This window comes from Crocuta crocuta, unplaced genomic scaffold, assembly GCF_008692635.1.
Source record: "Crocuta crocuta isolate KB4526 unplaced genomic scaffold, BGI_CrCroc_1.0 scaffold3, whole genome shotgun sequence".
NCBI lineage: Eukaryota > Metazoa > Chordata > Mammalia > Carnivora > Hyaenidae > Crocuta > Crocuta crocuta.
In genome coordinates, this window is record NW_027529934.1 from 17,285,377 (window position 1) to 17,298,312 (window position 12,936).

The 12,936-nt window shown below is 35.7% G+C and overlaps 1 protein-coding gene across 2 annotated transcripts in view; it reads right to left on the reverse strand.

Moving 5' to 3' along the window:
* The window catches only part of RABGAP1L (RAB GTPase activating protein 1 like), a 674,356-nt gene that overhangs the window by 640,633 nt on the left and 20,787 nt on the right, over positions 1–12,936 (reverse strand). For both annotated transcript variants that reach the window (XM_077763327.1, XM_077763328.1), the window contains exons 5-6: positions 11,573–11,730; positions 9,841–9,951 (exon numbers count right to left, since the gene is read on the reverse strand). In XM_077763327.1, the coding sequence (XP_077619453.1) occupies positions 9,841–9,951; positions 11,573–11,730 (269 nt within the window). The remainder of the gene's footprint in view (positions 1–9,840; positions 9,952–11,572; positions 11,731–12,936) is intronic.

Sequence of the window (12,936 nt, forward strand, 5' to 3'; positions counted from 1 at the left end):
TCTCTCTCGCTCTCTCTCTCTCTGACTCTTCCCTGCTCACGCTGTCTCTCTCTCTCTCAGAAATAAATAAAAAAATAAAATAAATAATAATAAATAAATATTTTTTAAAAGTATTTTCTAATGTAAGGTGAGCATGTGACTTGGTTTAGCAACTATGGGAAAATATGGATGCTCCTTGAAAAATCACAAATAGATCTACCACTTGATCTAGCAGTCCCATTTCTGGGTATACAACCAATGGAAATGAAAATAGGATATAAAAAAAAGAAAACAGGATATCAAAGAGATACATGCACTCCCAAGTTTACTGCAACATTATTCACAATAGCCAAGATATGGAAACAACCTAAATGCTCATCAATAGATGAATGGATAAAGAAGATGTGGTATATATAGATACAATGGAATATTATTAGGCCATGAGAAAAAAGAAATCCTGCCATTTCCAGCAACAGGGAACTTGAGCACACAGTGTTAACTGACATAAGTCAGACAGAGAAATACTGCAGGATATCACCTACACTGTGGAATCTAAAAGAACCACACTCAGGGCGCCTGGGTGGCTTAGTCGGTTAAGCGTCCGACTTTCGCTTAGGTCATTATCTCGCGGTTCGTGGGTTCGAGCCCCGCGTCGGGCTCTGTGCTGACTGCCAGCTCAGAGCCTGGAACCTGTTTCAGTCTGTGACTCCCTCTCTCTCTGACCCTCCCCTGCTCACGCTGTCTCTCTCTCTCCTAGAAATAAATAAAACATTTTAAAAAAAAATTTAAAAATAAAATAAAAGAACCACACTCATGAAAACAGGGAGTTAAATGGTGGTTACCAGGGCTGAGAAGTCGGAAAATGGAAAAGATGTTGTTTAAGACACAAACTTACAATCAGTAGTAAATAAGTCCAGAGATCCATATTAATATGTGAGTACAGACAAAAATATTGTATAATAATCAAACCTAAGAGACTAGATCTTATGAAAAAGAAATAATTATGTTAGGTGACAAAGGTGTTAACTATTACTACAAAGGCAATCATATTACAATATATAAATATATCAAACCAACATATTATACACCCTAAATTTACACAATGTCAACTGTATTTTAATTTTTTTAAAAAACTACATTTGAGCAACCTGGAACTCTCCTCAGCAGGACCTGGGAGCCCCTCTGTCCATAATTACCTCGGATGCTAACCTTAAGTTAAAGAAAGCTAAGTAAAAATCTCTCACCACTAGAAACATAATTAAGAAATTATTATAGTATAGAAGAATAGTATGATTCACAAAAGGATTCAGGAAGAGCTCCCTCCAGTAGAGGTCTACAAATTGTATCAATGTAAATTCTCTAGTTTGTATACTGTACTATAATTATGTATGATGTTACCACTGGGAGAAACTAGAGGAAGTGTATATGGAGCCTCTCTGTACTATAACTGTAACTCCCTGTGAGTCTGTAATTGCCTCAAATTTTAAAATTCATTTAAAAATGAGTTCCAAGACATCTAGAAAAGATTACCTTATAAAAACATATTATGGAAAACAGTATGTTTTCATTACTAATATTTTTTTAATGCTTAAAATACAATGCTGAAAAGGGAACAGCATTATATACATACTTCTGTAGTGACACTTCCCTCTACTGGGTGCCAGCAATGGAAGATGCTGAAAATTCTGTCCTAATTACAAGTTCCAGTCCAAAGACCATGAGATAGACAGAAGCTTCCAATTACTCACCTCATGATGCCAATAGTTCTTTACTAATTGTCACTTAAATATCAGAGAAAAATGCAAGGGTTTTTTGTTTGTATAAATATACCTTATTTTCCTAAGGAAAAAGAAAGTTACCTTTCTTCTACTGCCTTAAAAGAAAACCCAAAGAGGACAAATGAGTAAGTTCACAGAACATCTTTTTAAAATATAATGCAGACTTTAGGTCACCCCACTAAACCACATTGGGAGTAGCAATTACTTAAAAAATAAAATCTTAAAAAAAAAATCTAAAGCTCTTGATTTTGTTAAAGTAGGTACAATAATTTCTATGAAGGAATAAAAGATGGAAATCAAGCTGACATCTAGGCAACCTAAAGTCAGTGACTTTAGTTTCTTTCTAAATAAAATTATAACTTGCTAAAATGAAGGTAAAAATAAGTGCTAGGTAAACCCAGCAAAAGACTGTCAGAATGATCAAACATGAAATTAGATCAGCCCAAATATAATACACAGTTGGAAGTTCTACCATTCCCCTACATTAGTGATATCAAATCATATTAGAAAATTGTTCTGAAAGAAGAAAAGAGCCCCAGGTGGTAGGTTTTGTTTGTCTTGTTTTGTTTTTTTTTTTTAATATTCCTTAACTTGGAAATCTTTTCCTCAAGAAAATAACATAAGGAAAGGTAGCTCTCAATCACTCACACTATGCCATACGGTGCTTAACACTTCAATTTCTCATAGTACGGATTATGCTGCAAGCCAGCAAGCACAAGTTAAGAAGTGAAGTAGAGAGGCCTTTAGGTGGCTCAGTCGGGTAAGCATTTGACTTTGGCTCAGGTCATGATCTCACAGTTTGTGAGTTCAAGCCCCACATCGGGCTCTGTGTTGACAGCTCAGAGACTGGAGCCTGCTTCAGATTCTGTGTCTCCCTCTCTCTCTGCCCCTCCCCTACTCACGCTCTCTCTCTCTTAAAATATACAAACATTTAAAAAAAAAAAAAGTGAAGTAGAGGATATTATTGAAACAAGCACGTCTCTGAATCACTCCACAAATGATCAAACTACCGTCTGTTAATGATGTGTTATATATTTTTTAATGTATGTGTAATGGATGTATTCTCCAAAATTAGGATCAAAGTGACTCATGGAAATCCTTTCTTTCTAGCAGTGTGGTCTATGTTACTCAGTACAAACAGAGTTATACATTTATGACAAACCTAATAATCATCCATTACTTGCTATACCCATATTTCATTTTGATTCACACAGCAAAGTGTCAGGCCAGATCCCTGGTAACAGAGTGATTCAACAGATATAAACCCTGAAGCCAAAAATCTCTTCCCAACTAACTTTCCACAAGTCCTGAAACTACCATCATTAGACCACCACTTCTTGATAGGGAATTTTACAGAGATCCATTTTCTTTTCTTTTTTTTTTTTTTTACGTTTTTTATGTATTTCTGAGAGAGAGAGAGAGAGAGAGACAGCGTGAGAAGGGGAGGGTCAGAGAGAGAGGGAGACACAGAATCTGAAACAGACTACAGGCTCTGAGCTAGCTGTCAGCACAGAGCCCAATGTGAGGCTCAAACTCACGAACCGTGGGATCATGACTTGAGCCAAAGTCAGCCGCCCAACTGACTGAGCCACCCAGGTGCCCCCAGAGATCCATTCTCTAAGTGTATATTGTATTATTGTCCTGAACCATTTTATTACAAAAATAAGAATACTTGACAAAAATCAACCAGTCAGAAAATTAATACAGCAAAAACTGAAAAACCTCCCCCTCACTTCTCGAGTATGACATAACCAACCACCTATTCAAAGCATCAAGGCAGGTGCTATGTAATAGTGCTGGTAATAGTGTATTTTAAACACTAGATAAAAGCTGTATCAACTCAGTACTTTGCAAGAGACTTTTTTGCAGCATTTCTACTTGTGGTGATACCAAAAGCATAGAAATTTCAGCTGGTCAGACATAGAGATAACTGCCATTTCTGCTCTGGAAACACCAGAAGAGCTTGGCCTGATCAAATCTGCACACTTGAACATTTTTAACTGGGGGGCTTGCAATAATTAGGTTTCAGTCTTCCTCTTCTCACACAGCTCAGAAGACAATCATCTTACTTCCTCCCATCAATTGTTATTGTTGGTTTTCTCTTCTAAAAATCAGCTTTTCTCCCAGGACATGGTGGCCCTGAGTTTGAAGTCACTGAGAAAACACTTGGACCCCCACATTCTATTCTCATTTTTTTCTTAATGTTTTATTTATTTCTAGGAGAGAGAGAGAGAGACAGCGTGAGCAAGGGAGGGTCAGAGAGAGAGAGAGAGTCACAGACTGAAACAGGCTCCAGGCTCTGAGCTGGCAGTCAGCACAGAGCCCGACGCGGGGCTCGAACCCACGAACCGCGAGATCATGACCTAAGCGAAAGTCGGACGCTTAACCGACTAAGCTACCCAGGCGCCCCTCTATTCTCATTTTTTAATTCTGCTAGAAATACAATAAAGAATACCAGTTCATTTATTTTCTAACTGATTTGATTAATTTTAAGCTTAGTGTATGATCAAGATTTAGTGGGGTACCATCTTTAGTCTTTAAGAGCACACACCCAGGAACCAGATGGCTTCGGTTTAAACCATGGCTCCATCAGGTTCTAGCCAAGTAACCAAGAGTACTTAACCTCCTTAAGCCTGTTACATCATCCAAAAAGCTGAGGTCATAATTATAAAGCCTTCTTATATGTTGTTACAATAATTGTACCAAGGCCATCACATACTAAATGTTCAATACTGTTGTCTGTTATTATTTTCTCTCTTATGTTCAGTTCCTAAATAAAGCTCAATATGTAAAATGTAACATGGGTCAGAAGAAAAGCAAAAGAATACTAGAAATTTTCAAGATATAAAAGCTGTTTTCACACCTTCTCTAAACAAGGTAGGATTCTATCAGGTGCAGTGTCCCTCCATACTGCAATGAGTTTGGTCAATATAAAATTTTTACATACCTTTTATTCACTTTTTTCAACAAGTTTTTTATTCTGATATCAGACAGACTCAGCTCAAATATTAATTATGTGACCTGGGCAGGTTATTGAATGATTCTGTGACTCTGTTTCCTCAAGTGTACAATGAAGATAACAGTAGCTACACCTCATAGATGGCACCGAGAACCATGCCCAGCACAGAGAAAGTGCTAAGTAAGGAGTAAGTAGCTAACTACCAAGTTCTGTGTTGCTAGCAATGTGCTAGATGTTGGAGATTCTTAAATAGAAAACATAGTATTTGCCTTCAAAGAAGTCACAAAAGATAATCTCAGTATAATTTAATATCTACAAAGGAAGAAGGCTTGAACTCTTGAATACACAGAGAAATGGATTCTTTCAGAATAAAAATTTTTTTTTAAAAAAGGCCCAAATCTTGAAAATCAGCATTTGGGGCGGGTGATGGGTGGATACACTGAGGTTCAATATATTACTCTTTGCACTTTCACATATGTTGGAATTTTTACACAATGAAAAGTTGTTTTTAAAAATGATAAATCATTTTCTCTTCCAGAAGATAAGGCAAAATATTGTAATCTGATTTTTTTTCCCACATCAATGTCTTTATATGACACACATTGTCAGCCACAATGTTTAAGATTCAAAGGTGTTAAGAGTCCTCTTGACAAGACTGCCACCTAGTGGATTACCTTAAATTCTGCCATTTACATTTTATAATTTAAACACATTAAATGCTACATAGAATCTAATAAAAGGCAAGTTTCTTTTTTCCAAAAAAGACAAATCCAAGTACTAACAAAACTTCCTGTATCACAGGAAATTCTGTGGGTTATGCTAAACAAAGTATTGTTTGGAGAACCATTAGCCTAAAGCAATCTCAGTCATTTTAGTTTGGCTATTCATAGAGGCCATCTGACAAAATGTGTTTAAAAAAAAAGAAGCAGCAGCAGCAGCAGCAAAGAAACATAACATGGGTTTAGTAATTACTGCAGGATATATAAACCCAGAGTTGTTAGATAATACAATCAAGATTAACTCTATTAAAATAAAAGCAATATGCAGAATATGTGGTCATATATGGAATGAATTTTTAAAAAAACAATCCTAATTTTTTACAAATTGGCACTTGTGGCTTAGGTAAAAAAAAATGTAATGTTTATTTATTTATTTTGAGAGAGTGCTCAATTGGGGGAGGGACATAGAGAGAGGCAGAAAGAATCCCAAGCAGGTTCCACACTGATAGCACGGAGCTTGACGTGGGGCTCAATTCCATAAACTGTGAGATCATGACCTGAGCTGAAATCAAGAGTCAGATGGTTAACCGCCTGACCCACCCAAGCGCCCCAAATTTCTAATAAGAGCAATATATACTGATCAAAAAAGTGCTTCTCTCAAACAACTTAAGCAGAAATTGAGATAATGTACTCTGGACAAATGCCTTAAAATTTCTCAGAAAGCATGATGATGAAAAAATTGATGTTTAAGATTACGGAGTCTATAGGGGCGCCTGGGTGGCTTAGTCGGTTGAGCGTCCGACTTTCGCTTAGGTCATGATCTCGCGGTTCGTGGGTTCGAGCCCCAAGTCGGGCTCTGTGCTGACTGCCAGCTCAGAGCCTGGAGCCTATTTCAGTCTGTGACTCCCTCTCTCTCTGACCCTCCCCTGCTCACGCTGTCTCTCTCTCTCTCTCCTAGAAATAAATAAAACATTTAAAAAAAACAAAAAAAAAGATTACGGAGTCTGAATGAAACTGTCTCATGAATATGAGAGTGGGCAAAAAGCCCCATTTCTAAGTTATTAGTTTGCATAATATATTTAGAATGCATGTGTAAATGTTTAATTAAGCTAATGAAGAAAGCATTATAAGCAGGCATTCAACTATTTTACCTATATTCATCCATGTTTATGTACTCAAGTTGTCCAAACTTGGGAGCTTCTCATTGGGAAAAGGAAGGACTGCCTAATATACAAGCATAGCATGGGCCTCTATAGTTCACCATAAAACTCAAAGACTTTTAAATAATGACTATTAAGAGTTAAATTACTCAACACCTAATACTTCTTTGCCTGTGTTATTACAGACTTAATCAAATAGATAGCTGCCTTTTGTTACACCAGAAAGGAAGTTCTGGGGACATGTTTTAAAGACATACGGTGTGAAGGGACTTCCAGTAGCATATTCTGGACAATGATTACAAGATAATTAAGTTCTGTAGTGAATTACAAAGTACTGCAGGAGGGAGGAGAGAAACTCAAGAGTCTATACCAATAACAAAGAGATTAAAAAAAAGTGGAAGACAAGGGAGATTTATGGCTTACATTAGAATGCCTAGGGTTGACTGCTATGCTAACTTAAGAAGAAAATGTTTATGAGAAGCAGAATATTTTCGTTTATCTCCCTATAGACTACTTAACTTGTTGCAAGGGACGGGGGAAAAGGAATTGCAGTGGAGAATTCAGATATTGTCACAATCACATTTCTGCACTCGAAATTAACAACACCAGTGAGGGACAGATAGTTATCAGACACCTCCAAATGCGTTCCACTATGAAGAAGACAATATCACCTATGTAGCAATAAGTAACGTGGATCTAATCACAAAGTAGCATTAAATATACCCCAAATTAGTAATGTTACATTAAAAAGCAGAAAAACTGATGTATTCTTCAAAAATTTCATGTCCATAAGCAACAGAGAAAGGCTGTGGAAATACTACCAGATTTATGAAAGCCAAAGACATATGGCAACTAAATGCAATATCTGATCCTAGTGTAAATCCTGAGCTAGAGGAAAAAAAGATGCTACTGAGTTAACTGATAAAATTGGAGAAAAATGTAAGTTAAATACAAGGTATTATATATGGGGCACCTGGGTGGCTCAGTCACTTCAGCATCTGGCTCTTGGTTTCAGCTCAGGTCATAATCTCACAGTTTGTGAGTTCAAGCCCCACATAGGGCTCCACGCTGTCAGTGTGGAGCCTGCTCTGGATTCTCTCTCTCTTCCTCTCTCTCTGGCCCTCGCCTACTTGTTCATTTTCCCTCTCTCTTTCTCTCTCTCTCTCAAAATATATAAACTTTAAAAAAAGTATTGTATGAATGCTAACTTTATAGAAATTGCTACAAATAATGAGCTTATATATTTTTAGGAAATACTCATTTCCTAAGGACGAATATAGGAATAAAATTGTTCAGAAAAACAATAATGTGGGTCTATGTGTCTGTAGGTAGATAGGTAGGAAAAGACAGAGACATAGAAGAGAGAAATTGAGAAAGTAGGTACAAAGCAAATGGGGTAAAATGCTACCAACAGATGATTCTAAGTGGAGTACACAGGTGTTCTCTGTACCATTTTTTTTTTAACTCTTCTTTAAGTCTGAGATTGCATACTTCCAAATAAAAATATTCAAACACTGCTGTAGCTAATGTTAACAACAACAAATTCTCATCATCATTCTTTTAGGACTAAAATATTCAAAGTCATAATACCTTTAATCTTCAGCTATGTTTCATGAATTTTTATGACTCACAATTATTTTTTATTACCACTAAGAAAGGGAAAAAGATGACAATTATAAGTCAGAATTATACAGCAGAACTTTTCCTTTTATCTGGATACCAGCAGTAAAACCCAAGGATGGGAACAAAGCAAAGCTAAATTCCTGACAGTCTAAACAAAGCTGCAAATAACCGGAGGGGCAAACACCTTCTCCTAGACGTAAGAGGGACAGCAGTAGCCATGATGCCATCAGCCAGCACTTCAGTTGACCCCCACCTTCATCCTAGCCTACAGATGGGGAGGGAAAGAGTCACAGTCTACAGCAATCTTGATGAAGAGGCTTTTCTTTCTCATGACTGTCACCAATTGCTCCCACTTCTAGAAACCAAGTGAAAGGGCATTTGTTTTTATTTCTGGCTTTCCGCCACTATAAGAAGGGCTATAATAAACACCCTCAGAAATATGTCCTTAGACAGTGGTACTTTTATTTTTCATAGGATAGAGTCACTAGAATGGAGACGGATGCATGCAAGTATAGGTTTGGGTTGTTTTTTACTTTTATAGATGTTGCCAGATTGTTTTTTCAAAAAGGGGATGTACACACACTTTACTCTTTCCCCCATATCCCCACCAGCATGACGTGTTATTTTTGCCAGCGTCGTGTCTTACTGCCACCTTAGTTACATTTCTCTATTCGTGAACTAGGACATCTTTAAGACATAGGTTTGTCAGTCGTGTGAATGGCTTTCCTGTGATTTGTCAATTCTTGCTCTTGTTTTCTTTTTATTTTTTTGCAAACTGTTAAGAAATTTATGTATATTATAGACCATTAGCCTTTCATCTGTCATCTACAGTACAAATACTTTTTCTACAACTATCCTTTGTGTATAGGATATTTCATCTTATAAGATATTGTTGTTTTGTTTTTACATGTTCAAATATATATATAAAACACATAAATGCACACATAACACACATTTGTGTGTGTATAAATATGTGTATATACTTATATATTTAAAGGATATGTATCTATTTTTCTTAAACTCCTGAAAGCCCAGTAACTAAATGTACTTTTTAATTATCAGAGATTGAGAATTTAGGGTATTTGTCCTATGTGTAAATAAGGGACAGAAGGAAAAACGAATGTGACCAAACAGGGCTGAAGTAGTTATTACGGGGGGGATATCACGTTTACTTCCCCCATCAACTGAGTTGGTTTTTTTTTAATTTACCATTTTAACTCTTTTTTTAATGTTTATTTATTTTGAGAGAGAGTGAAAAAGGGGGAAGAGCAGAGAGAGAAGGACACAGAGGATCTGAAGTGGACTCTGAGCTGACAGCAGAGAGCCCAATGTGGGGCTCAAACCCACAAACCATGAGATCATGACCTGAGCCAAAGTCAGAAGCTTAACCAACTGAACCCCCCATCTCTACCATCAACTGAGATTATCAGTGAACCAGTTACACCTAACTTATTGAAGTGGGTAAAGCATTATGATTCTCATTCTCATTTTTACTTGGAGAAACTGAAGTATGGTGAAAAGACACAGCAAGTAATAAAGCTGAGATTCAATAGTATGTCTCTTGAAACACAACCACAATGTCAATACACATTTTTGGTAGCATTTAGGAGGAAGCTGCTTACCTTTCAATAGCTAATTCTTTGTTAGAAAGTTGCTGTACTGTAATCACCACCTTCTTCTCTATTCCTTGTTTTAACTTGAAATAAAATTTCTCTCTATCCTTAGGCACAGGACTGAAATATGCAAAAGAACAGAAATTATCAGTACAACAACACATAAAATAATCTACTGCAAGTTTAAAATTCCAGCACCCTTATTTTTAAGGTGCACTAAACTCTCATCTTGCCCGAGTGGCTAACTACCAATGTTACAGGCAGCAAAATAAAGTCACTAATTAATTTCTAAATTGGATTTATAAGAGCCTTATATTTTACTTCTAAACAAAGATTAAAAACCAAGAGTCTTTATATGACATCACTTCAACTTTAGTTTCTAAATTTAACAAATTTAGGAATATGGCCTATTTAACTATTTTTTAAGACTATCTATTCTGGTTTAGTTGGTTGTGTGGCCATAAAAGCCTTTAACACACTGAAACCCAAGGCAAAACAAAATGAGAAGAGCTTAAACATCTACAATTTGAGATAAATGTAACACACATACACAAGTAAATATAAATAAAAGATGGAAAAAGAGCTGAGGGTCAGGAGAAACTTAAATTCTAGCCTCAGCCAGACTGACCATTCTTAAGAATTAATTCATTAAGACAATCTAAGTATCTAAAATATAGACTGTCTTAAATATCACATGATTTCACTCATATATGGAATTTAAGAAACAAAACAGATGAGCATAGAGGAAGAAAATGAAAAGTAAAATAAGATAAAAACAAGGAAAATCAAGAGACTCTTTATAAAGAACGAACTGAAGGTTGCTGGAGAGGAGGTGGGGGGGATAGGCTAAATGGGTGATGGGCATTAAGGAAGGCACTTGTTGGGATAAGCACTGGGTATGGTATGTAAGTGATGAATCAATGAATTCTACTGCTGAAACCAATACTACACTATATGTTAACTAATTTGAACTTAAATATGTGTGTGTATACAAATATATTTGCATATCTGTATATACATAACACATATATACACACATACATACACACACACACACACATATATAGAGAAGAGATATAGATACATAGATATATAATCCTATCTGAAAAGAAAAACTAACTTGAGCAACTTATCTAAGACTCAATATCTATATCTATTAAAAAAAAAAAAGACAAAAAAACTACCTAACAATTCTTGTTAGAATCAAAGGCACATAAGTGATTGTTAAAGAATTTAACTATGTCCTATCATCTATTTGTGAACAGGAGGAAAACATTCTAAATATACAACAGAAGAAAATGAATAAATGATGATCAAACCACCCATTATTGGTACTATTAAAAATTATTTTGATTAAGAACATTTAAATGGAAAATTCTTACATAATAAAGTTAAAAGAAGATAATTGCATATATGCAACCATATAAAAATGCCTCTTAGAAATAAACAAAGGGAATAAATCAAGTATTAAAAGTGACTGTGGTTGACAAAAGTATAGCTTTTTATTCTGCTTTTATTACTTTACTACATTTCTCTAGAACATTATTCTTAAACATGGATATTTTACACAATAATATCTGTAGGCATGAGAATAATAAAACATATTCATTCAGCTGCCAAATATTTTTTCTTATCATTTTAAAGCTTTATACCAACATTGTATAGCTTCTGGAAGCTTTACATTAGTCAATACTATATTTCAGGCACAATATCAATTTTTATTCTTCCCAAATAACCTCACCTGAAGTTTCCTTTTCCATCATCTTCTTTGACCTCCAAGGAGACACTGAAGGTAAACACGTCACTGTCAGGGGTAGGAATAACTGAGTCTTTAACATCAGACACTTGTCTGGAAGAACGTTTGAATGCTGTACAGAAACTATATAAAATTCTGCTTACCTAAAACAATAAAAATGGGAATACCATTAGGCAAAGGCTTTAACTGCATTTTGATACCCCTCTTTCCTAATTCCTAATTCTATTACTTTCCATGGTCACAATTTACTTTAGCAGATATAATCTAATCATATATACATATACATGCATATAAGCATATATATGTTTACATATGTTATATACAATATATAACATTTATAGTTTGCTTATATTTATATAAGCTTGTATTTATAAATTTATATACCTGTTTACATATTATACATAATATAATTTTACATATATATAGTTTGCTTCAACTCTAGCATTTAAACATGGTAATGAAGATGTTTAACTAACTGAAGTTCACAAAAGGAGCTTTACTTATTTATAGATGCTTGTAGGCCTCAAAATATACTATATTGCAATGAATGAATCCTAAGGTAATCCTAAGAATGGTGCTGGCATCTAAATCTTCCCAATGAACACACACAAACAAAGTTTTAGTCTAAGTTCTCTAAATACAATTTCTCTTTTCACTTCCCTTGGCTTCAGTGGGCTATACACTGAAGCACAAAATGAAGTAAATACTGGGGAGCCCGAGTGGCTCAGTCAGTTAAGCATCAGCCTTTGGCTCAAGTCACGATCTCACAGTTCGTGAGTTCAAGCCCCACATCAGGCTAGTCTATGATAACATCAGGCTCTGTGCTGACAGCTCAGAGCCTAGAGACTGCTTCAGTTTCTGTGTCTTCCTCTCTCTTGCCCCTCCCCCACTCCCACTGTCTCTCTCTCAAAAATAAACCAAAAATATAGTAAAAAAATGAAATAAATACTGGTTTTAGCAGTAAGCAAACATGGTGACATGATTAAAAGAGCTTTGAACGTTACCAATGTTGCTGTGCTATAAATGCAATGCAGGATTCCCAGCTGAAATGATTTTATTAGCATTAAGCCACCCTGGTGAACATTATAAAAAAATATGTATCAAAGGCTTATACTCTTCCCCTAAAGTGGAGAAGTATTCTAAATCCCACACTCCTTCAGAAGTCATTCTCTTCCTTGGTTCCAAAAGTTGCATCACACCATCTCAAAATTGTAAACCTGAAGCACAGAACTTCCAAATCTCTCAGGCCACCCATAGTTTGAACAATGAAACCATGATGAAAGGCTTAACAAAGGTCGTAACCTCACAATGGGAGACTATCAGAGATTTCTCCAAATGTGAATAAATCC